Here is a 22,336-nt window from a genome sequence, read left to right as displayed (position 1 = left end):
CCTGCTGATTAACATACAAATTCTCTTCAAAGAAACAACAAACAAACAACAAAAAAACGTTAGGTATGCATAAATGTGAACTAAGGAACTGTTCAGCCCCCAAAAAAGTGCTAGGAGTATTTCTAACACTTGCAATGTATACTGTAAAATTCTGGTTATAAGCCCTGGGATTATACAACTTCATGAGGGTTTTTGAGTGGGCTTTGAAGTGGAGGGGCTTATATCCGGGAGGGCTTATAAGCGGAAAAAATCGTTTTTTATTTAAAACACATAATAAAGCAACATTTAGCCCTTTTCAGTACCCCCGGGGTTCGGGGGTTAATTTTTTTTTTTTTTTTGGGGGGGGGGGCCCCAAAGGGGGTAGTGTGTGTGTGGGTGGGGGGGGGGGGGGGGCATTCTCCCAACATCAACTGTATGGAATGTATGAACACCAGTGAAGAGAATTTGAATGTTGATTTCAGGGCGTAAATGGTTTAACGAACACTGAGCATGATATTTACTGCTTACATTTAAATTAATAAAAATAATGCACGGTTTTCGCTGGATTATTTAAACAAACATTTATCATTATAAGCGTTTTATAAGTGATATCAATATGTTCTAGCATACAGTTTAAAGGTTAATACAAAATTTGATGCGCAATTCACGCATTAGTTCATCTATTACGTACGTTCTTATGAAAAACTGACATGAACATTTTAAAGTTATAAGAGATTAATTTTCCTTTTTTTTACCTGAAAAAAGAAAAAGTAAAAATATCATTAATGAGGATTAAAGCAATGTCTTCGTCTTGGCTGTTTCTCTTTAGCAGCTCGGTCATTTTCTAAGTTTCTGTTTCTGCACTTGCTGTCTTGTAAAAATTAGATGAGGCTTACCCTTCCACTGTCGCAACAGGAGCTTCACCAGGCTCTTCTGCAAAGAAAAATAACAATGAAGTGATTAATTAATCAAACAAACAAACATGAAGGGAAGGAGGGCTGGAAGGAAGGAAGGAAGGAAGAAAGAAAGAAAGAAAGAAAGAAAGAAAGAAAGGATGGAAGGAAGGAACGAAGGAAGAAAGGAAGGGAGAAGAAGAAGGAAGGGAAGGGAAACCCAGGGGGCCCCCCCCCACAAAAATGTCAGGGGTGCTTGACGTTCCTTTTAGAGGGTAAAAATTGTGGACTGGTACTACTTAGGGTGCTGAAATCTAAATTGACTGCCCCTAGAGTTGTTGCAGCAGTACTTTCATTTGTGATGCAAATAAATTTAATTTCTAAATTATTTACTTGAACACAGCCATCTAGTCATCAAAATTAATTGTTAGTGCCAGTTCATTTATTTTCATTAGAACTGGTACAGACATCCCCCAAAAATAAGCTCCTGGTTGGGTTTTTTTTTTTTTTTTTTTTTGAGGAGCACCCTGTCATTCCTGTAGGGGAGTCCCGTTTCAGGAAGGGAAAAGGGAAAAGGGGGAAGGGAGAGGGAAGGGAGAATCAAGAACGGTGAAGGATAGGACACAAAACACCAGTTTGTTAGTTGAACTCTACATACCTGTCTTCTCAACAGGCTTTTCTTCATCCTTCTTTTCTTCATCTCCTTTTTCTTCCTCCACTTTGGGCACCTCCTCGATGATCTCTGTTCTGCGATTGCCTACAACAGAAAGAAAGATTACATACATGTAACAGAGTACAAGTGCCAGATGCAGTTATTAACATGTTCTCATTATTAGTACAAGTACCGGTAAGTTATTGCCATTTTGCTCCAAAAACAGTCACTTAAAACATACTGTATGTGACCTCACAAGGGAAAACATACACTGAAGCTCATCCGTTAAACGGAGGTAATCCTTTAGATTCCGTTTGCTATTCGTTTAAATGCTTCTTCATGAAAACCGTTTTAAGCACTTGCCAATAGGTTTAACGGCGAAGTGTGACCATTCAACTGTTTAAAAAAACCATTAAAAATTTTCATATCCATTAAATGGCAAACTTATAACAAACTCATACTGGCAGGAATTCACTAGGAACTTAATGTGAGACTCGCGTGCTGACACAAAAACTTATCTTTCCAAGGAGATTATCTTAAAGAAAAAAGTACATTGAATTAAAGTTGACTTAAGGACTAAAAGGGTTCTGGCCACGTGTTCCTTATTTTTTTAACTTACCATCAAGAACTTTTGATGAAAAGCGCTTGCTTGAAACTCGTTCAAAGTCTGGGGGAGCACGATTGACTTCCTGACTGTGTCGGGCCTGGTGCTGAGTTCGACCACTGATGAGAAGCAAGCAAAAACAAACAAACAGTCAATCTATCAATCCATCAATCATTATTCAACTGGTGGAGGTGAAGTAAATAAATTATGGTTCAATGGTTAGAATGCTGGAGAAAATGAGTCACAACAAACCACAATGTGATTTACATGTACCGTATTTTCTCGATTAAATGCCGGGTATTGAATAAACGCTGGAGACAAACGCTGGGTCTCCAAGACAAAGTTGAAAATAGGCCCCTGGGGTATTTATTTAAGGTATAATAAGCTGTAGGCATATTAGCCTGATACATTTTTGTCAAAAATAACGAATAAAAACCATTGCTTAAGGCAAATCGGGCTCGAATAAACTGCACAAGTCAAATAAACGCCGGGTCCACCCTGGGCCAAGTTTGAAATAAACGCTGGGGGCATCTAATCGAGATGAATTAAATGTAATAACATGCATTCTAGATGGGCATGTACTAAAGCCTGGTTCTCTAAATGCCCTGATCATTTCTATCGCCTATGTCACTTCAAAAAGTTTTCTTGCGATTGGGACGATTATATGAGAACAATACCAGATCATCGCTAACGTCTGCGGCGATTGGGGCGATCACCCATCACTTGCATGCATTTTGATTTTGATGAAATCATTGATTGAGAAAAAGAATAAAAACGTTCCAGCTACAAAAATGAAGGACTTTGCAATGCTAGAATTCGCATTTACTCTCCAAGAATAAGTAAAGATTCAAGCACTTTTACACCAAGTACCGGTACATGTACAAGTAAACTCCAAGGGCTATTCAAGATTGTAGCAATCAAGGGTTTGTCAACGGACCTGTATCTAAACTTGGAGCCAAGTTTGATGAATCCAACATCTTTAGGTGGCAGATCAGCCTGGGACAGTCTAAAGAATGAATGGTTTTCCACTCCAACTTTCCAAAGTCGTTTTGTGGCCCTCAAACTACCAAACTTGAAACTCAACACTGTTGCAACATAATAGTCATTCTGGGATGTGTCAGAAGAAAAAAAAAAGAAAAAAACAATTATATAATAATTATAATAATCAGAAGACAGTGTTGACCAAGGAAACAAAAAAATAATGTCAGTTAAATTAATTCTTAGAGGTGATTTCCATAATTATTGCCTCTTTCCACCCAAGTTTATAAATGGGTACTGGCAATTTAAACACTTGAAATAACCCTGGGATGGACTTAGCATTCCATACAGAACTGGTCTTTACCATTTGACTGTACCTTTCAACAACTACAAAAACAAAATTATCAGTATAGCTTACCTCACTTGCTGGTCTGATTGTTAATGTAAACTTCTTCTTTTTGAAGCCAATTTTCACAATCTTGGGCCTGTTACAAACAGACAACATATAAATTGAAATTTCAACTTCAAACTACTGCAATACAATGTATACCTGTATTGCAATAATAAATTATTGCAATATACACGATTTGATGTTCAAATGAAAGCAGTAATATTCACAGTACAAGATTAAAAAACTGTTAAGGAAACTACATGTATTTTCTTTACAGATAATAATTTTGAAAAGGATTCAACCAGATGTGTCTTTATATCCAGAGCGATATGATTTTAATTAAATATTTGACAGTTAACACTTAACTTACATCGTACAGAGCAAAATTCTTATTTTCAGTTTTTTCATATCTGTTAGTTCAGGTGAGCCAAAGACAAAAGAACCAAATGTCAAAACTTACAAATATGTACATGTAGATTATATAAAACAGTAGGTGTTTAATTCAAAGCCTGCGTCTGTTAAGTCTACAATTATTTGAATTTAAAACTTTTTTTGTGCTTACCAAACAAATTTGTTGATCAGTCTGTTGTTGTGGAAGATGTGAACGCCCCAAGCAGACACTCCAATGATCACAGGCTGCCCTTCTGCATCCTGAAGCAGGTCAAAACAGAACAACCACATTAGGAGTTTTAACTTACAGTAAAAATTATTATTGCCTGTTCAAGGCAATAATATTTAGAAATTCCAATACAATAATTTGGAAATGAATAATTCCCATTTTATTTTATTTTATCCCATTTATTACAAAAAAAATAATGCACGGTTTTCGCTGGATTATTAAAACAAACATTTATCATAATAAGCATTTTATAAGTGATATCAATATGTTCTAGCATACAAATTCCAATTCGATCTGGAATTAGTGGGATCAAGAAGAGCCACCTAGTGGAAGATCGCACTGTAAATTCCCAATTCCCATTTATTTTATCAAGGTTGCCTTTCATGAATGTTCAAGCAAAAATCCTTTGACTTTTCTCTGACCAGGAAAATGAGTTTCCACTATAAAAGAAGCCAGTTTATGTTTACATTTGCTTAAATGCAGAAAACAAATTTTGTATTCAACAGCATCCAACATGCAAAACTTAAAAAAATCTTAATAATAACTTCATTTCTCCTGGTAGACCGCCAGTCGATCAAAGATAGATCAAAACAAAATAACATGTTTATCTTTGTACCTGACTTTTACAAGATATCGTAATATTAAGAACTTTGCTTGACTAGATATTAAATTCTTTGACCTTGAAATTCTTTCCCACAATTTTTTGACCTGTGATAACTGTCCTTTTACAACAACATTTTAACTATATGTACATAATGTATTGGTACCAAACAGTAATCAACAATCATTGACTCACAAAAGTGTTGACACATCATTTTGGTTCTATTTGATTGTAATTAAACTTTGGTCTAATTTCAGCCTTCTGTGCCTCTTTTCAACCCCCCTCCCCCCTCTTCCCCTATCAATGTTGTAGTTTGTTTTTGACAGCCCTTTGCTACAATCATACAACATTGAATGGGGGGAGGGGGTTATGTTAGCAGAGTGTGATAACATTTAAAGCTAGTGGTAAATTTGCCATAAAAACTGCAAAGCAAAGTCAATGTGTCAGTTACTTTTGTCTAAGATTGAAGTCTCTCATTCAAATCAATCAAGCACTCCTTTCATTAACAGTGTAAGTGTTGTATTACAGAGGATTGTTTAGTAGCACGTATCTGAACAATTAATTTAACAAGAAAACGCTACACACCACAGCTTGATGGAGGTCGACTCCATACAGAGGAAGCTTCCTGGCATTATCCAAATACTGCAACTCAGCATCCTCTGGCATCATTCCCCTGCAAGGTTGGAATATTTAAATAATTAGTTGCCGACTGTATCCCTTTCACACCAAGTCAGCAAATTGTAAAAGAGTGAAACCATAATACTTATTACAAAGAGGTGTGGTGGCCTAGGGGTTAGGGTGCTAATAAGGATGTTTCCGCGTTGAAATCCTCATAGCTGCCGACTGTATAAGCCTGGTTTTCACTAGCGACGTAACGACAAGCGCAAGCACAGACGCGATCACGCATAAAGGACAAATTTTAATCCTTGTGCTTGTGGCAAGCACAAGCACAAGCATCAAAATGCAATGCGCTTGTGCTTTTACTTGAGTCGAAGCCGTTTTCATGGTGAAATAAGAGCTGTTATCCTTGCGCTTGTGCTTGCGTCGCTAGTGAAAACCAGGTTATAGATTTGTGTTGGCAGGTGGTCCTGAATTCATGTACTCCATGTCCTGTATATAGCCAAGTGGTCAGCCTTGCAACGCTTCCAGGGATTCATTGACAGGTTTCTCTTCATCTACAATTTTTTTCCTTGGCTTTTTTAGGGGCCACAATGTACAGTGTAAACTACTCATCTAGTATGTTTTCTTATCTTCTTCCTTTTTTTTTTCAAATTTAGTACAACCCTCCAAGTTTATTTTTTTCCTTAGTGGCCACTTGGCCACCGACTGCTCACGGTTTGGTCGCCAGTGAAAAATTTTAGTCACCAAATTAAGCTCATGCTTTCAATCCTTCTTCTCAAAATTTTTTAGTCGCCAGGCTGGCGACTTTGGTTCCAATTTAGTCCGCAGCTCCAAAATTTTAGTCGCCATGGCGACTAAAATGGTCTTAACTTGGAGGGTTGTAGTATGTCAAGGATTTGGAATTAAGAAGTCGATTTTCAATGATATTTACAGCTAGTTTGGAATTTTAGTTTTTTTTTCTAACGTTGCATTACATTAAAATTAAAAGATGACTGTACAAACAAACCTGTGTTTCTTGTGAAACTCATGTACTTTCCGAAGCATCTCATCTGGCTACAAAAGTAAAAAAAAAACAATTCAACACACACATGGAGCAGAAGGTGCAGATCTACTTCCCATAGTGGCATTATTGTTGCTTTGCAAACTCATTGATAATTCATCATGTTAAAAGCACGGACTGTGACACAGCTGTTTGTAAACCTGATCTTTTAGCATAGATTTTTACAGTTTTTTTCCCCTCCATTTCCTCCTTACCGTACTTACTCGAATAAGTGCCGCCCCCGAATAACCGCCACCCTCGAATAAGCGCCACATTTGGGACAAAAAATTAATAAGCGCCGCCCCCCGAATAAGTGCCGCAGTCCCAATGCGGCGCTTATTTGAGGAATTTCGTTTAACTAAAAACGGCACTACAAAGCAACTCTAAAACAAGCTTAAACATTTCTTTGCATCAAAAGCGATGTTTTGCAGTAATGAATGTTTTTTTATCGGTCTCCCATAAGTTTTTCTATTCAACACTATTGCAATACATAGTTCTGTAAATGTTGTGAAGGACGCAAACTTTGCCAGGACAGTTAGCGCCACTTCTGTCTCAGCAAGAGAGGAATACTGAAAATCAAAAGACGCTCTTTTCAATAACTGTAAAAGATAACTAAAGATTTTTTGTGACGTGCAAATTTTTAATAAGCGCCGCCCTCAAATTAGCGCTGCCCTTGAATAAGCGCCGCACTTGAGGCGCGAAAAATTAAATAAGTGCTGTGGCGCTTATTCGAGTAAATACGGTAGTTCAAGTTTCAATTGAGAAGATACACATACAGTAGAATCCCGATTTCTTAAACCCTTGGTTTCTCAAAATTCTTGATCTCTCAAGCCAATTTTGGTTTTCTTGGGAGGGATGTAGCTAAGAAAACACTACGCCGGCTTATTGACAAGCCCAGCTGGCTTTTCTGGTCCTAGCAGCTCTAAAAGTTTTCCCAAGTCTTTGTTTTCAGGTGAAATTTCAGCCGAAATTAAGTTCTCTTTCAGCTGGTGAAATTAACCAGCAGCTGGCTCTTAGTAACATCCCTGCCTTGACCAGACACTGCTTCTATATTTTAACTTCCTATTTCTTGAACAATTGTGTTGGACTGAGGAAATAACAAAAGTGCTTAGCCTTGTATTAATTTTTATTTGGTATTATTTGTACCTGTTTAGGACAGAATTTAAACTCTGAAAGATATCCTGCGCCCTCTCCATGCTCATCAGGGTCATAGTCTCCAACTTCAGCTACAAACACAAATTAAATATTAAGTATTTTATTCATGTTAAAGGATTAAAAAGTGCAAGACAATCAAAGTCAAGTCAGTTTGTCCAGCTCTGTTTACAAGAATGTGGAGTTCCATAAAAAGCCCCTATTACAGCCCCTCCCCCCCCCCACTTCCTACTCTGCAATGCCGCCTAATGGATAGTACACTGGACTCCGAATGGAGCGGTCCGGGTTCAAGCGATGGCCAGGGTCACTGTGTTGTGTTCTTGGGCAAGACATTTTACTCTCACAGTGTCTCTCTCCATCCAGGTGTATGTAAATGGGTACCGGCGAATTTACTGCTGGGGGGTAACCCTGCGATGGACTAGCACCCCATCCAGGAGGGAGTAGAAATACTTAAATTAGTTGCTTCATGCTATGGAAAACAGGATAAGCTTCAGCAGTATGGGCCACGTGGCTTGACCAGACTTAACCTCCTACTATTCAACAAGCCTCAGGGCTTGAGACTAACTTTTTAACTCACTGGTTTACTGGCTAGTGACATGTCAGATTTTACTAGCCAAAAGTAATTTTTCACTAGTCAGGTATTATGATTTCTATCAAGAACAGTTGACTTTTCCGAGTTTTTCACTAGCCAAATGGCTAGTAGGAATGCTAAACCTGGTAGCCAAAACCTAAATTTTAGTAGCCTTTGGCTAGTTGGCTACCGTTAGTCCCAGGGGGGGGGGGGGTACTCCGGCTTGTTAATGACGGGGATGATCGAAGGATTTTTTTGGGTTTGAAATTTTCGATTCCGGGATTTTTTGGGGTTGGAAAATTTGGCTAATATTTTTTTGGGTGACTTGATTTAGATAGAGGATTTTTTGGGGTATTAAAAACTAACTAAAGTGCCTTGGTGCGGCCTTGGCGTATTTATGGTATGATGTATAAACAAAACAAGCATTCTTTGTGTTATGTTATTGCCCCTCCTGGCAATTTAGGGGTAATTTAACAAGGGATTTTTTAGGGGTTATTTTTGGTCCAGGGATTTTTTTGGGTAATGTCGGAAGACTTAGGGATTTTTTTGGGTCCTGAGTTTTGCCTCCATTTGATCATCCCTGTCATTTACAAGCCGGAGTACCCCCCCCTGGGCCGTTAGTCTCGAGCCCTGAAGCCTCTAGGTCTTATGAACAAGGAAACAATCATCAGACATAATTTCATAATTACTGAAAGTAAAATCCCAAAGGTAAAGGCCACTTTTATTGTTGTCAGTTCCATGTTAACACTAATAAAGCGGCCTGTGTGGCCTGAATTTACCTTGCACAACAAATGAACCAAGAAGGGCGTGAATAGGAACGGAGCACTGCAGTCTACAAAATGAACAACAATGGAGATCCTCAGTGTACATCTACAGGTATCTTGCAACAATATTATTTATTTTAACTATAGTTAAGGCTACCATATTTACCCATGTATTACGTCGATCCAGTGTATAAGTCGACCCCCTATTTTTGAGGCCAGAAACTAAAGTTTTTTCCATTTCTGGGTAAGAATTTTTTTGGAAAATTAACCTTACATGTATGTTTCTTAGAATTTCCCTTTCAGGTAGAGATACTTGATGAACAAAATCACAGCAATGTTATGTTTATTATCGAGCTTACTCGAGCATTTTACATTTTGTAACAACACATGTTAATGCAGGCATTTTGTAAATACAGTAATTTACATGCTACCATTCATAAGATAACATATTTGTTGTGGTTTAATTTTATCCCCGGTTTAAAATTTTTCAAACCAGTTTGATTTTTATTTTCTATTGTCTCATATTCATTATCATAACCTGAAACAAAGGAAAATAAAAATCAAACTGGTTTGAAAAAATTTAAACCAGAGATAAAATTAAACCACAACATATTCACTGTTATGGCCCATACAGCTTTATATCTCACCTTCCTTTAAGAAGATCTTCTCTAAGTTGTAAAACCATCAAGTACCTAAACAACAATGAAATAAAACATCATATTAAATACATGTAGTAATTAAACTAACACAAACTACATGTCTTGACTGTTTTTTAACTGGACTAAAGTTTTACATATCAACAAGAAAATATTTTACTTATACCAATGCTAAAACTGTATAAAGACAAATAAAAATTAAATTTAAATACTGTCAACATTTTTGTAATTTCCACTACTAACCAAAATCAAAGTTAAAAAATAGGAACAGTTACATTCATGTACTCCAACAGAAAACAATCACAATATTTTTTTTTCTTTTGTGATCTGAAGGTCACTCTGACATTAATTTAGTTAATTGCAAATTCTACTTACCTTGTGATATCTTCAACAAGAGCAGTGGGGTTTGGTGGATAAAACTTGACAGCAAAGTAGAAATGATACGGCTCTAAAAAAAAAACATTTAATTTTTTTTCTATAAGCTGGGTGAAATTCTGTCATTCTATTTTTCTAGAGAGTAACCCAGCAAACACATGTTGAACTATGTACAACTCTATGTATTGCTTGTTTATTCCTCAGTGCTTTCCTGATGGTGTTTGTGAATATTTTACATGTACTTTAGAAAGAGGCACACCATTGGCCTAATGGTTAGTGTGCTGGACTCTGTATCGAATTGAGCAGGCTGAGTTTGAGCCCTGGCCGGGGTCACTGTGTTGTGTTCTTGGACAAGACACTTTACTCTCAGAGTACCTCTCCTCACCCAGGAGTATAAAATTAATGGGGTACCAAAGAAATAATGCTGGAGGGTAACCCAGCGATAGACAAGCATCCCATCCAGGGGGGAGTAGAAATACTCCCAGCTGCTTCAAGCTATTGAAACCAGGATCAGCTCCAGCCTGATGAGTCACTAGGCGCGGACGCAGACTTTGCCTTACTTCAGATTAAGCCTAACCCTGTACTGATACATGTATGTCTTCAATGTGTGGTTCCAGAAAATATCCATACCCCCACCACGGAGGGTATTTCACGTAAGACCCCCCCACCTCTCTGGAATTTCCGTTTTTGTTAAGAAAAATAAACCCCCCCACCCCTCCGGAATTTCCAAAAGTATATTGCGTACCCCCCAGCCCCTCTGGAAAAAAAGATTGTACAATGCTCTAAATTTTAGGCCACCTCTCTTGTAAACAGTTACAGTGTATAACTGATCGATCGGAAGATATGTTAGAACGATACATACGTTACATGTACTGCTGAAGACAAAATAAGAAATTTCCTCAAAAGTAAACAAACAAAATATCTGGTAGTCACTTGTCAAATTACCTTGTTGTATAACCATCCATCCCTTTTCATTCCAATCGCTTTAGAAAACCGCTATTAAAATGTATCAGAACACGGATTTGAAGTGTTGATATAAACCATAAACATTCACCATAAACGTGATCGCAAAATCGCTAATGCTCGCTGAGAAAGCAAAATTTAACAGAAAAATTACAAACAAATAGCCAGAAATAACAAAACCATGTTAATCTCGAGTTTCTGACATCATACACTATTTTCATCGCTAATAAACATAAAACTTTTCACAAACAAGGACGATTTTCCTTCGATCGAACGTGAAACAAGCAACCCTTGACACCAGTGCCTTTCGGTCAAACCACGTGACGTTTCGGGGGACTGGTAACAAGTAATGGCGGACGAACGAACATGGAGGATTTCAGTGAAATTATTCGCTTTCAGTGTGCTTTCAGGAGAAAAAAAACCCCTTTTAAATGTAAAGCGATTGTGAATCAAGAACCCAGAGTGCTATTTTTGCTATGTAAAACATTTGTAAAGTAGGTAAGAAACGATTTTTGAAACTATTTGTAGTTTGCACTGCATCAAACTTGACCGTCTGGAAACATAATTCCACTGGCAACCCCCCTCCTCTTCGGAATTTATTGGGCCCTTGACCCCCCCAAATTTCCAATTTCCTCCGTGGTGGGGGTATGGATATTTTCTGGAACCACACAATCTTGCTAAACTTGAAATGGCCCAGTTTACATATGCTAAAGGTTTAATACAAGCCTTACCATGTTTGAGTTGTTTCTTGATAGGTCTCAATGGATCCAGCCAGTTGTACTGCAACCAAGAGATTACAATGAACAAGGGTGCTTGTACATGTACAGTATTTACTACTGTTTGACAAAATGCCTTTCATTGATCACTAAACCAAGGTTAGTGTTATTTTCACCACTACGAGATGTCTTGAAAGCTTATGTCAAAACACAGCCAAACTAACTGCTTGAATATGTTGTGGTTTAAATTTATCTTTGGTTTAAAATTTTTCAAACCAGTTTGATTTTTAGTTTTCATTGTCTTAAATTCATTATCATAATCTTAAACAAAGGGAAATAAAAATCAAACTGGTTTGAAAAATTTTAAACCAAGGAAAAATTTGAACCACAACAAATACAATAATTTGTCTGTTGGTTTAAAATTTTTAGACTGCTATTCCTCAGTTTTTAAAAGTGGCCAGCAGACAATGCTCTTCCTTAGCTACTTTACTGTCCATCTTTATATTTTTTGCATCAATATTAAATAGATTTAGCCAAGCCTAAAAGCGGAGCTCCCCGTTTATTTACTTTGCCCTTTTTGTAAATCCAAAGTTACTGACCATTGACAAGAAAAAAAAAAGAACTTGCGCCCGCGATCCAATGGAAGACCGTAACTTGGTCAGAGGTCATGTTGCACGACAGCGTTTTTGTTGGGCGCACACGCCCGCAAAACATGCCACTAGTCAAGATGACCATGATAAATGAGATGCAAGGGTTCTCCTATTTGTATGCAATTTTTCTATGCCTGCATTATGGTTATGGGGCTCTGCTCTGCAGCCCTTTGGGTCGCTAAGGAGCTCTGCTATAATCCTCTATCTCCAAGCATTGTGTGGACCTTGCATATGCAGTCTCAAAGCAAAAACCTTGTACAGTGCAGTTACAGTAAAAACCCACATGTAAGAACCTAGGGATTTAAGAACCTTCTGGCAGAAATTTGCTTTTTTATTACCCCAAAATATAAGAACCTATTTAGCCAAACAAATTCCAACAGGTTCTTATATGTGGGGTTTAACTATTTAATTTATATATATATACCGTAAAATTCCGGTTATAAGCCCCCCCCGCTTATAAGCCCCCCGGTTATAGGCCCATTATCCTGGAAACAAAAAAATACATCCGATTATAAGCCCCCCCGGATATAAGCCCCCCTCTACCGGACGACAGTACTGAATAGGGCTAAATGTTGCTTTATTACGCGTTTTTAACTAAAAAACGTATTTCCATCAACACTCCCGTGGCTAGTTTCGAAACGTTTTTTTCATTCCGCTTATAAGCCCTCCCGGATATGTAAGCCCCTCCGCTTATAAGCCCACCGAAAACCCCTTACGAAGTTGTATAAGCCCAGGGCTTATAACCGGAATTATAGGGTATATTTTTACCATTGTATCATTTTTTACCACTGTTATTTGTATCATTGATCAATTAATGTTGTTGGACTTTTGGCAACATGGGTACATTAATAAATATTTATAATGAAGACCAGACCAGATTTAATACTATTTTCTGGCAATCAACAACAATGTCTACTCTGTACAAATTAAGAACCTAATTAAGAACCTACTTAGCCTAAACTGTCAATAAGTACCCCACAAAACAATAACCTGTTTTGCCAAACCCTGAAAAAAGTAGGTTCTTACACGCGCTATACACAACACAACATCCAAGATTAGATCCAATTTCACTTACTAGAGTACAAATTGTATGTAAATCCAGGGATGTGACTAAGAAAACACTAAGCCGACCCATAAACATAAATTAGCCGGCAGCCAGCAGCCAGCTCTTAGCGACATCCCTGTAAATCAAATACTGTACGTCCCCTCCCCAAAAACAAGCCCTTACCCCCTAAAATAAGTCTCTCCTTGCCTCCCACCCTAAAAAAAGGCCCTACAAAGATTCAGGCATGAAAATCATTTCAGAAATAAGCTAAAGGATTGAAAAAGATACAACTTCCCTAATAATCTAGACTAACAAAAATATATAGTAACACTAAACTAATATGATCTATTTTTTTGTACAAAAAGGTTCTCAAAGAACAGATTAAGACTTCGGTGTACAGTGTATAATAACAAACATTTCATATTCAGTTACCTGACCGTCCTTCTCGTCAATGTACCGCAAACCAAAGTAATCTTTTTCAGCAACTTCGATTTTCTCGCATATCTTGTCAAATAACACCTGGCCTTTTGCATTTTTCTATAAATGAAAAATGAAAAAATTAAATCAGTAATCCTAACAATGAACATCTTATTAGATTTTTTACAGAAGAACATGTATCTGCGGATAATTTACGAGTTTTGAGCTATTTTTCCAAGCCCTGGCCTGCAGGGACAAGAAAAAACTATACAAGAAATAGCGTCGCGCACAAATGACGTCACCAAAATTGAGACCCCCCACTTGACTCAGACAAACTACACGAGCGATATGAAGAAATTATGTCGCTCTCGAGCACTTCGCTTCGGTCTTTGGCCGTTCTTACGCAAGATGATGGCGATCCTGGCTCGAAATTTGAAAGTGAAGCAGAGAACTACACTGTGGATCAGTTAAAACGATGGCTGAAGTGCAGAGGGCTAAAATTAAGCGGAAAACGACAACCCTTCGTGACGACCAAATTGTGAAACATGTTACGGAATATATAAAGGCTGGACTACTATCGAGCCATAAAAATCGTATTACTAAACACTAATCACGAACCTAGCGTCAAATTTAGTATTGACGGTAAATAGCTATTTTGATCGGCTCGAAATAATTCTTATCAGCAAAAATGTAGCTGAACGGTATAGCAGTCATTTGCATTATCACAGTTGTCGGCGTTTGTCGCCCGAAAGATAACACATTTCCCGCAAATAAAAGCCAAAAATTCCTGAACCTTCTGTGAAACTTTTATTCGATCTTAATAAACGTTCGCCATGTTAAAAAACAGACTTTTAATCCATTCGTTTTCATGACTACACATTACAAGAAAGCATGACAAACGTGACCATCGCGACCTTTATTTACAACCTGGCGCGCCGGGCGGCGTACATTCATGCACTATAATAAAGATAAGAAATCCTCGGCGGCAGAGAGATTTCGCTTTCTTCATTTTCGGATGACTAAAGCGAGAGTAGTGCTTTTACAGGCGTCTTTATTTTTTATTTTTGATGTTACTTTCATTCACGTTTTGCATTTTTGATTCATGTTCAAAAATAAATTCTTGCGACACGACAAGTTTCGATTCAAAAGCAGGCATCACATCTATCCCTCACACAAACCTGGGTCGACTTATCATGACTTATACCTGTTTTGCAATCAATGTTTATTTGCCCCATTCAATATTTTTACAATATTTTTACCTCAGTACCGTTTCGCAAAGTACCATTTCGTAAAGTACCGTTTCGTTTCGCAATTCGTACCGTAAGCCGAATGGAATGAAGACTTTCTTCCCCGATTCCTCCAGCTCTAAGAGCGATTTTGGCCAATGTTCAGGATACCTTGAGTCGGTTTTGCACTCACCATGACAGCTGTGCTTTGTACTAACCATTCTTGACCCTTTGAGAAAGCATACACTCCGATTTACCTAACTTTTCACTTGTTTTCTTCACGTATTGACGCTCTCTCGCATACAATCGCTTATGGCCGACTGCAATGTTTGTCTGAGTCACGCGGGGGGTCTCATGAGACCAAATCTATTTTTATAATTTGTGCGCGACGCTATTAGTAAATGCCCATGAATAATATCTGTAAAACCAATGAAACCACAAAACCAAGTAAAAAAAGGATTTATCAAAGTAAAGAACAAGTTTTATGAAATGCTAAGAACAGATATAAAGCATAGCCATATTTTAGTTTTCCAAACTTTTATCTGTAAAACTATGGGTCAGGTGGATTTTTGAAAAACAAAAATCAAACAACATTTTGTTAGATATTAACTTAAGAAAACTAATTTTCAAAAATTATTTGTCAATAGATTCCTATATTAACAATGCAACAGCAAAATGTTACATGCAGATGCAGAGAAAATGGGCAACTTCAATTGCTTGATCTTTGAACGGCTGACAGGTATAAAAATTAATGGGTATGATAATTTATTTTTAAAATCATTTAACAATGTGTTAGGAATAGCCTGTGCCAAACAAAATGGTTTTGACATACAGCTGAATCCTGATAACTCGAACCTTTACGTAAGAGAAATTGAATTAGGTCTGGGAGTTCAAGTTATCAAGGGCAAAATTGGTAAGAAAATGACCTGGAGGGGAATCGAAAAAGATTCGAGTTAGCGTAAGGTTGGAGTTATTGAGGGTTATTGATTCAACTGTAAAAGCAAACAGTCTGAAGTGACAGGCAGACAGCCTATACATGATGATTATTATTTTAAACCCTGTAACAGTCATGCATTAACTTCTAACACTGTGCTTGATTGATAAACACCAGGAAATATAATGATCAACAAATGACTTGTTTAGTAAACTCTTTACTAGTAATCGCATGCATCTACATGTATGTATTTACACTGTAAAGGCAATAAATTCCAGAGGTAAAATTAGCTACTTTTCCTTACACACAGTAAGATCAGATAGGAACAAAAAGATTAAATCTTTTGTTGTTACTCCGTCTACTCTAGGCGGCAAAGAAGGCTTAAATGCCTCAGGAATTTACCTTTTAACGTAACGGCTTCTTTGAAATTTAATTTAATTGATTGTACAGTTAGCATTTATAATCAGCTTTTTATAGCAATAACTACACGATTGGGCATATACCACGAAAAAAAAAAAGTTTGCATATTTGTCAAGCAAGCGAAATCTCGCAGTTCTAGTAAAAGAAAATCAGTCCATCTAATTATTTAACTGGAATTTGATCGCTCGCGCTCTGCATGCAAAAACAAGACATGTGATTTGAATAATTTTATCTTTTTATCGTCCTGAGATCTTCCCGCATTTCTTGCAGCTAATATACTAATTGAAAATTCCTTAATAACGTGTTTTAACTCACAACCACAAACAGTTTTCCCCAAATCGTAAACTACTACTAATATTAGCAAACATACAACTATAAATCACTGCATACAAACTAAACATTGAGGCCACCATTTTGAAACGCCAAAATCGTCGTTAACAAAAAAGAAAAGGCTTACATCTAGCTCCACAACTTCGCTCTGATCATCTAGCAGTTGAACTTCGCAGCGCAGATTGCTTGACTTTCCCATAGTGATGCAGAATAAGTGCTAATTTTGACGTGAAACTTCAAGCAATACAAAATCTGTACGCCTTGAGAATCGAACCCTCCCCACGCCAACTTGCCTCGATCGCAATCTGTTTTTGTTCTGTTGAATTGTGGGTAGCGCAGAAGCTTGATATGTCCAGGGTGGGGTAGGGACCCGATTATACCTGAGCCGTACCTGAGCCGTGAGCGACGTAATTTAATTTAAAATTTTACAAATCATATCCCTCATCAGAGTGTTATGTGGCTCTTATTAACTGTCAGTAGCTAGGGACCGTCTGTAAAATAACCTTTGTTCTTTCTTGAACTGACCTCCCTTCGCTACTGTGAGCGGCCTGAAGGGGTAAAATGGGAACTGGGATTTGGGAAAATTTTCACTGGAAAAATGGGATTTGTCTCACTGGGACTGGGATTCAAAAACAAAGATCAATGGTCGAATAACTTGGACTGGGATTTGGGAAAATTTTCGAAAACAACAGGCTGGGAAATGAGATTTGGGCAAAATTGTGCCGAGAAACGGGAATAAAATGGTTGGGATCAATGCTAATTAATCTGCTATTAATTTATTCGTAGTTTTGGCAGCCTGAATTTTAGACGTCTTCCTCTCAGTAAGCGACCAGAGGAAGACGACCGAAATTAAGGCTTCAGTTTTGGGTTTTTCTTGGCTGGGCCGGAGGTAGGCCTTTCTCGATTATGCTAGCATTTTTTTTCGGCATTTTTTGGGAAAACGAGCATTTTTTTCGTTTTTTCTTCAAAAAAGAATTGCTAGCATTTTCTGTCATTTTTCATGACTGTGTTCCAGATTTTCAGCACTCAGAACTCAAAAGGATAAATAATCCTAAAGTTTCACAATTTTGATTACACAATTTGATTGTTTTCTGTCTGTTTCGACTGTTTGTGCGTTGTGTTACTTGTGTGTGTGTTGTTGTTGTTTTTTTTTTTTTTAAATAAGAATTTTTTAATATATTTTAATTTTTTTTTTATAAACAAAAAATTATTAGGTATCACCTGTTGTTGATATGAGCATATCATGTGAGAGTTTTTACGTTTTGTTTGAAGTAAAACAAGGCGTTTTTGGAATTCAAGTGGCATTTTTAAAGGAAATCAGGCATTATTTTAGCATTTTTTTGGCTTTTTGCGAGAATTTCTAGTAGCATTAAATGCCAGTTTTACTAGCATAATCGAGAAAGGCCTAGCCGGAGGAGCATAAAACAGAAATAAAAGGGTACGGATTTCACGAGTTGAAGTCTAGAAAATGGTAAAAGAGAACGTCATTCGGGTTGTCAGATTTAAAAGGGAGATGAACCTAGCTTGGGTCGGCCAGGGGGTCAAGTGGTATACCAATATACCTGAAAAACATGAACCAAGTATATCCTAAATTTCCCCAAAAGACCACAATTTGAAAAACCACAGTATACCTGATACCCATTAAGATATCAATGGCGCAGTTTTGGTGTACAAAACCGTACCCAAAAACCGAGGGGTGAGGGCCGTGTTTGATTCACTGACATTTTTTCTCCCTACACCCCACTAAGGAGCTTGTTTGCAGGATAAGGTAAACCTAAAGGCTGATTTTGCAAGTTTTACAAATGCAAAGTTTAGTACAAGCAACGGTACAGAAAAGGGAGGTAGTGTTTGCACTGTAGGTATATAAAGGTGGTACCATGCCCTATTACCTATATGTATATGAGTAGGGGCTTGGACCTTAGGGCAGCCTCCCCAGAGTAGGCATGAATAGATTGTGCTAGTAAATTCAGGAAATGTTGCTTCGCAATATACCCAAAAGTTGCTCTAAAGTTGCTCAAATATCAAAAAGTTGCCACCAAAATTTAGAAAAGTTGCTTGCTCTAGAGTCGTTTTGTTTCAGATAAATACTCAAAACGTGTTTGTTTGTTTGTTGCCATTTAAACATTTTCATTAAATATTCTTACAATCATTAAAAGAGGCCAAAAAGCCATTGTTATATGAGATATATTGTTGTAATCAATATACTCTGTAAACTCAACATAACTTCAATAATAGATAAAAAATATAAAATGAAAATAAAAAATAAAAAAAAATAAAAAAAAAAAATAAAAATCCTTCGAAATAAAACGACCTTTTATGGTTTGGATCGATTTTATATCAATTTGTTGCTCAAAAGTTGCCAAGAAAGGCAAAAGTTGCCCTAGGTTGCTGGTACTACAAAAAGTTGCTAAAAACGCTAAAAGTTGCTCAAAAGTTGCCGAGCACAATCTATTTATGCCTACCCCAGAGAGAATCTCGTTCCCAGCGCCAACGGGCTCCTTGGTCAGCAGTGTGTGGTCGCCCTGGGAACGAGATTGCCCTGAGAAGAAATGGAACACTCCTGAGCTGTTTCATTACTTCTCTGGGGAGGCTGCCCTCGGCCTCCCATATAAAGCTTTGTTAATTAACCCATTTCCCGCGCGTTAGGCAGAGTCTGCAGAAACTTTGCAAATGGTGCTGGTTGCCCCCAGTAAACACAAGAGAGTAACATTGATACGTGGTTCATATCCGAGCACGGTAGTCAGGACTGTGTGACTCAGTGTCTGACATTTGCAAGCTGCAGACTGGAAATTATTAAGAGCTATAACCATAAAAGGGCTACCCGGAGTGAAAACTGCAAGTCTGCAGTCTGCATTTGTCAGGCAGCCTGCGTGACACTTGAACTACAATCACGCAGGCTGGGATTGCGTGACAGAAAATACACGTGCAAATGAACTTTTCACAGCCTTTTCAACTGTTCTGTAAGAACTTGCAACTTCATTTAATTATCACTTGAAATTGATCATTCTCCTCATTGAATCAAAAATCATCATGAAACGTGAAACTGCAAGGCTGAACGAACTGCGTAGAAAACTTAATGCGGCAGAGACATGATAGTTCAGCCTTGCAGTTTCACGTTTCATGCTTTTCATTTGTTGGCTGATAGGTCTTTCATAGATCCTGCTTACACTAGCAGCATTTTGTTCGCGGCCCGGTGCAGTTTATTCATTTAAAAACCATCATCATCATCATCAATCTTTTAATGCCAACTGGAAGTGATGCATAGTGCATCAACAAGGGGTACTATAAAAAATGTTGTTTTCCTAAAAAGTGCTAAAATCTTTTCTCGTTTAGCGAAACGTTTCGGGAATAACCCCTAAATAAGTCGCAGAAAACATTTTAGCACTTTTTTAAGAAAACAACATTTTTCATAGTACATGAACAAAGTGCTACACAGCAACTTATTATTATTTTCATCAACAAGGGGTGTTTATCAATTACAATTATTGTGGTTTTCAGCGATATGCGAACTCTGAAATTCAGCCCTCAACCAATGCATATGGTTAACGCTTTTTTGCTGCCGTCATTCATCTTTGTGGACCTCTCGGGAAACAGAAGTTCACTTAAACTGGGTCAAAAGGTCACGTTTGTCAGTTGTGATTGGTAGACTTCGATCCATTTTGTATGCTTCTGTTTTTCAAGGTTAATTGACTGTTGCCATAATTATGATTGACAGCAGCGAAAAACGCAATTGTTGGTTGGATTTGGAATTTCTCTGAAAACCGCAATAAATTAAAAACAATGCCTTACTTTTCTACTGTGATACACGTGAGGTCTACTTGTCGCAAATCTATTTCCATCATTGCACAAATGGATCACACCAACATTGAAATCCTAGTAGTGTGTAGGATAATTGTCACATTAATCTAGTTAAATCAATGGCCTAGCTATAAGCAGAATAACTCGACTTTCACAATAAAATATCTCAGTTATTGTACCTCCAGAATAACAATAAACTCTACTGTAATATTGATGTCTCTTAGAATAGTCTTTGTATTCAGAATATATTCTAAAATATATATATTTACCGGTATATACAAAAACGAAACAACACCTTAAGAATATCAAGGGCATGAAGTGAATACAAAATTTCACTACTACCGTATTTACTCGAATAAGCGCCGCCCCAAACTTGGACATTTCTTTCCATCAAAAGCGATGTTTTGCAGTTTCACTTTTTCCAACACTCTTACAATACATAGTTTGGTAAATGTTGTAAAGGCTGCGAACTTTGCCAGGACACCTAACGCCACTTCCCTCTTCAACAATCAAAAGACGCTATTTTCAATTACTGAAAAGATTGTATCCTTTGTGGCGTCCAAAAAAGTGCTGCCCTAAAATAAGCGCCGCCCTTGAATAAGCGTCGCATTTGAGGCATGAAAAACTTAATGCGGCGCTTATTCGAGTAAATACGGTACTTACAATGTGACACTGCAAAGTATCTTTCTCGTGACTAAAACTGTTACATCTACAATATATTGTTGAGAAAAAATCATTTTAAAAAAACCTTTACTTACTGGAAATGCAAGTAGTGAATATCTACTAAAGTTTATATCAACAATGCAGCTTTGATGAAATATTTGACTTCATGTCCTGAAGTAACATCGTTTCTACTACTTGTTGGTTGTAAATTGCGACTTTGCGCCTTTAAAGGAGCTACATCACGTGCTACTTGCTTGTTCTGCCAACACATGGGATTCTGCATGGAGAAATTTATAAAGACACAACTAAAAGTCAGGTGATAATGATGTTAGTAACCACCTGACCCCCCCCCCTCCCCCCCCTCCTTCTGAGCATGACATGACATATACTTTATTTAGCACATCTGATCTGCTATAGATATAAAGCAAAATAAATTTCTTGTCTAACACTTCATGTATACAGAGCTAGAATCTACTCCATCATGTTGTAGATATGCCAAGAATAAGCTTTTTAAATGATTCAGTCAAGCTAAGTCCCAGGCCTTTTACAACAGTTCATCACGTGACCAACACAAACGCAGGCCACTGCAGCATCATTTTTAACAGGAATTAGTAGAAACTCAGCTGTGTTCTATTGGAAATCCGCAAATCTGATTGGTTCTCCCACTGTTTTCTATTTAACAATTAGATTATGAGCTCGAGATTTCTATCGTGTGATAGTTGATGAGGGCGAAGCCCGAATCAACTATCACACATAGAAATCGAGAGCGAATAATCTAATTGTTTTAGTATAAATCTACTAGACGTTCAAAACTTAACAACAAAACAGGTTCTCGTTTTTATTAAATAATGATGCAAATAAGTCACACAACACGCGGATAATTGACAACTTCACCACATTGCATTGGCTTCTGTGTGCGCGTTTGCATTTCATTCACGATTTATTGAAACCGTTATATGCCCGAAACTGAAGGAAAAGCCAAGTTTTTTATTGTAAAATGACGATTGAAAGATGTACTGGCGTACAAGGGCCCTTGGAAGTCAAGTTTTTTTAAAATTCGAAAGCGTAAAAGACAAAAAAAAAGTTAAGCGAGTTGTTCGCAAGGAAGAAACCACATTGCACTGTTTAGCTTCTGTGTGCGCCTTTGCATTTCATTCACGATTTATTTAAACCGTCGTTTGCTCGAAATTGAACTAAAAGCCGGATTTTCATTGTAAAATGACAATTTAAAGATAGTCTGACTTACAAAGGCCCTTAGGAAGTCAAGTTGTTTTATATG

General features: G+C 37.5%; 2 protein-coding genes across 3 annotated transcripts in view; both read right to left on the bottom strand.

Annotated features, from left to right (window-relative positions):
• Window positions 1-461: 461 nt before the first annotated feature.
• On the bottom strand, window positions 462-16,885 carry LOC144666821 (band 4.1-like protein 3). The gene is made up of 16 exons (XM_078528226.1): window positions 16,724-16,885; window positions 13,702-13,806; window positions 11,590-11,638; window positions 9,896-9,968; window positions 9,512-9,556; window positions 8,880-8,932; window positions 7,524-7,603; window positions 6,345-6,391; window positions 5,303-5,390; window positions 4,060-4,148; window positions 3,525-3,591; window positions 3,066-3,235; window positions 2,144-2,247; window positions 1,531-1,629; window positions 876-912; window positions 462-734 (listed from the first exon to the last, which is right to left on the bottom strand). The coding sequence occupies exons 1-16, from the start codon at window positions 16,793-16,795 to the stop codon at window positions 731-733; spliced, it is 1,182 nt and encodes a 393-aa protein (XP_078384352.1). The 5' UTR covers window positions 16,796-16,885; the 3' UTR covers window positions 462-730.
• Window positions 16,886-19,820: 2,935 nt separating this feature from the next.
• LOC144666799 (uncharacterized) overlaps window positions 19,821-22,336 on the bottom strand; it is a 72,060-nt gene continuing 69,544 nt past the window's right edge. For both annotated transcript variants that reach the window (XM_078528201.1, XM_078528200.1), the window contains exon 9: window positions 19,821-21,334. In XM_078528201.1, the coding sequence (XP_078384327.1) occupies window positions 21,297-21,334 (38 nt within the window). In that variant the 3' untranslated portion in view covers window positions 19,821-21,296. The remainder of the gene's footprint in view (window positions 21,335-22,336) is intronic.

This window comes from Oculina patagonica, chromosome 9, assembly GCF_052425735.1.
Source record: "Oculina patagonica isolate OP01 chromosome 9, crgOcupat, whole genome shotgun sequence".
In the NCBI taxonomy this organism is placed as follows: domain Eukaryota; kingdom Metazoa; phylum Cnidaria; class Anthozoa; order Scleractinia; family Oculinidae; genus Oculina; species Oculina patagonica.
The sequence above is the reverse complement of the archived record's forward strand: the minus strand, read 5'-3'. Positions and strand labels throughout refer to the sequence as shown.

What these genes read in the sequence shown, in the direction of transcription:
- LOC144666821 (XM_078528226.1), bottom strand. Translation starts at nt 16,795, where the DNA reads ATGGGAAAGTCAAGCAATCTGCGCTGCGAAGTTCAACTGCTAGATGAT. An exon ending in CAAGAAACAACTCAAACATG is followed by an intron (nt 9,969 to 11,589) that starts GTAAGGCTTGTA and finishes TTTTTTTTTTAG; the next exon opens with AGCCGTATCATTTCTACTTT. An exon ending in TCGACCTCCATCAAGCTGTG is followed by an intron (nt 4,149 to 5,302) that starts GTGTGTAGCGTT and finishes GACCTGCTTCAG; the next exon opens with GATGCAGAAGGGCAGCCTGT.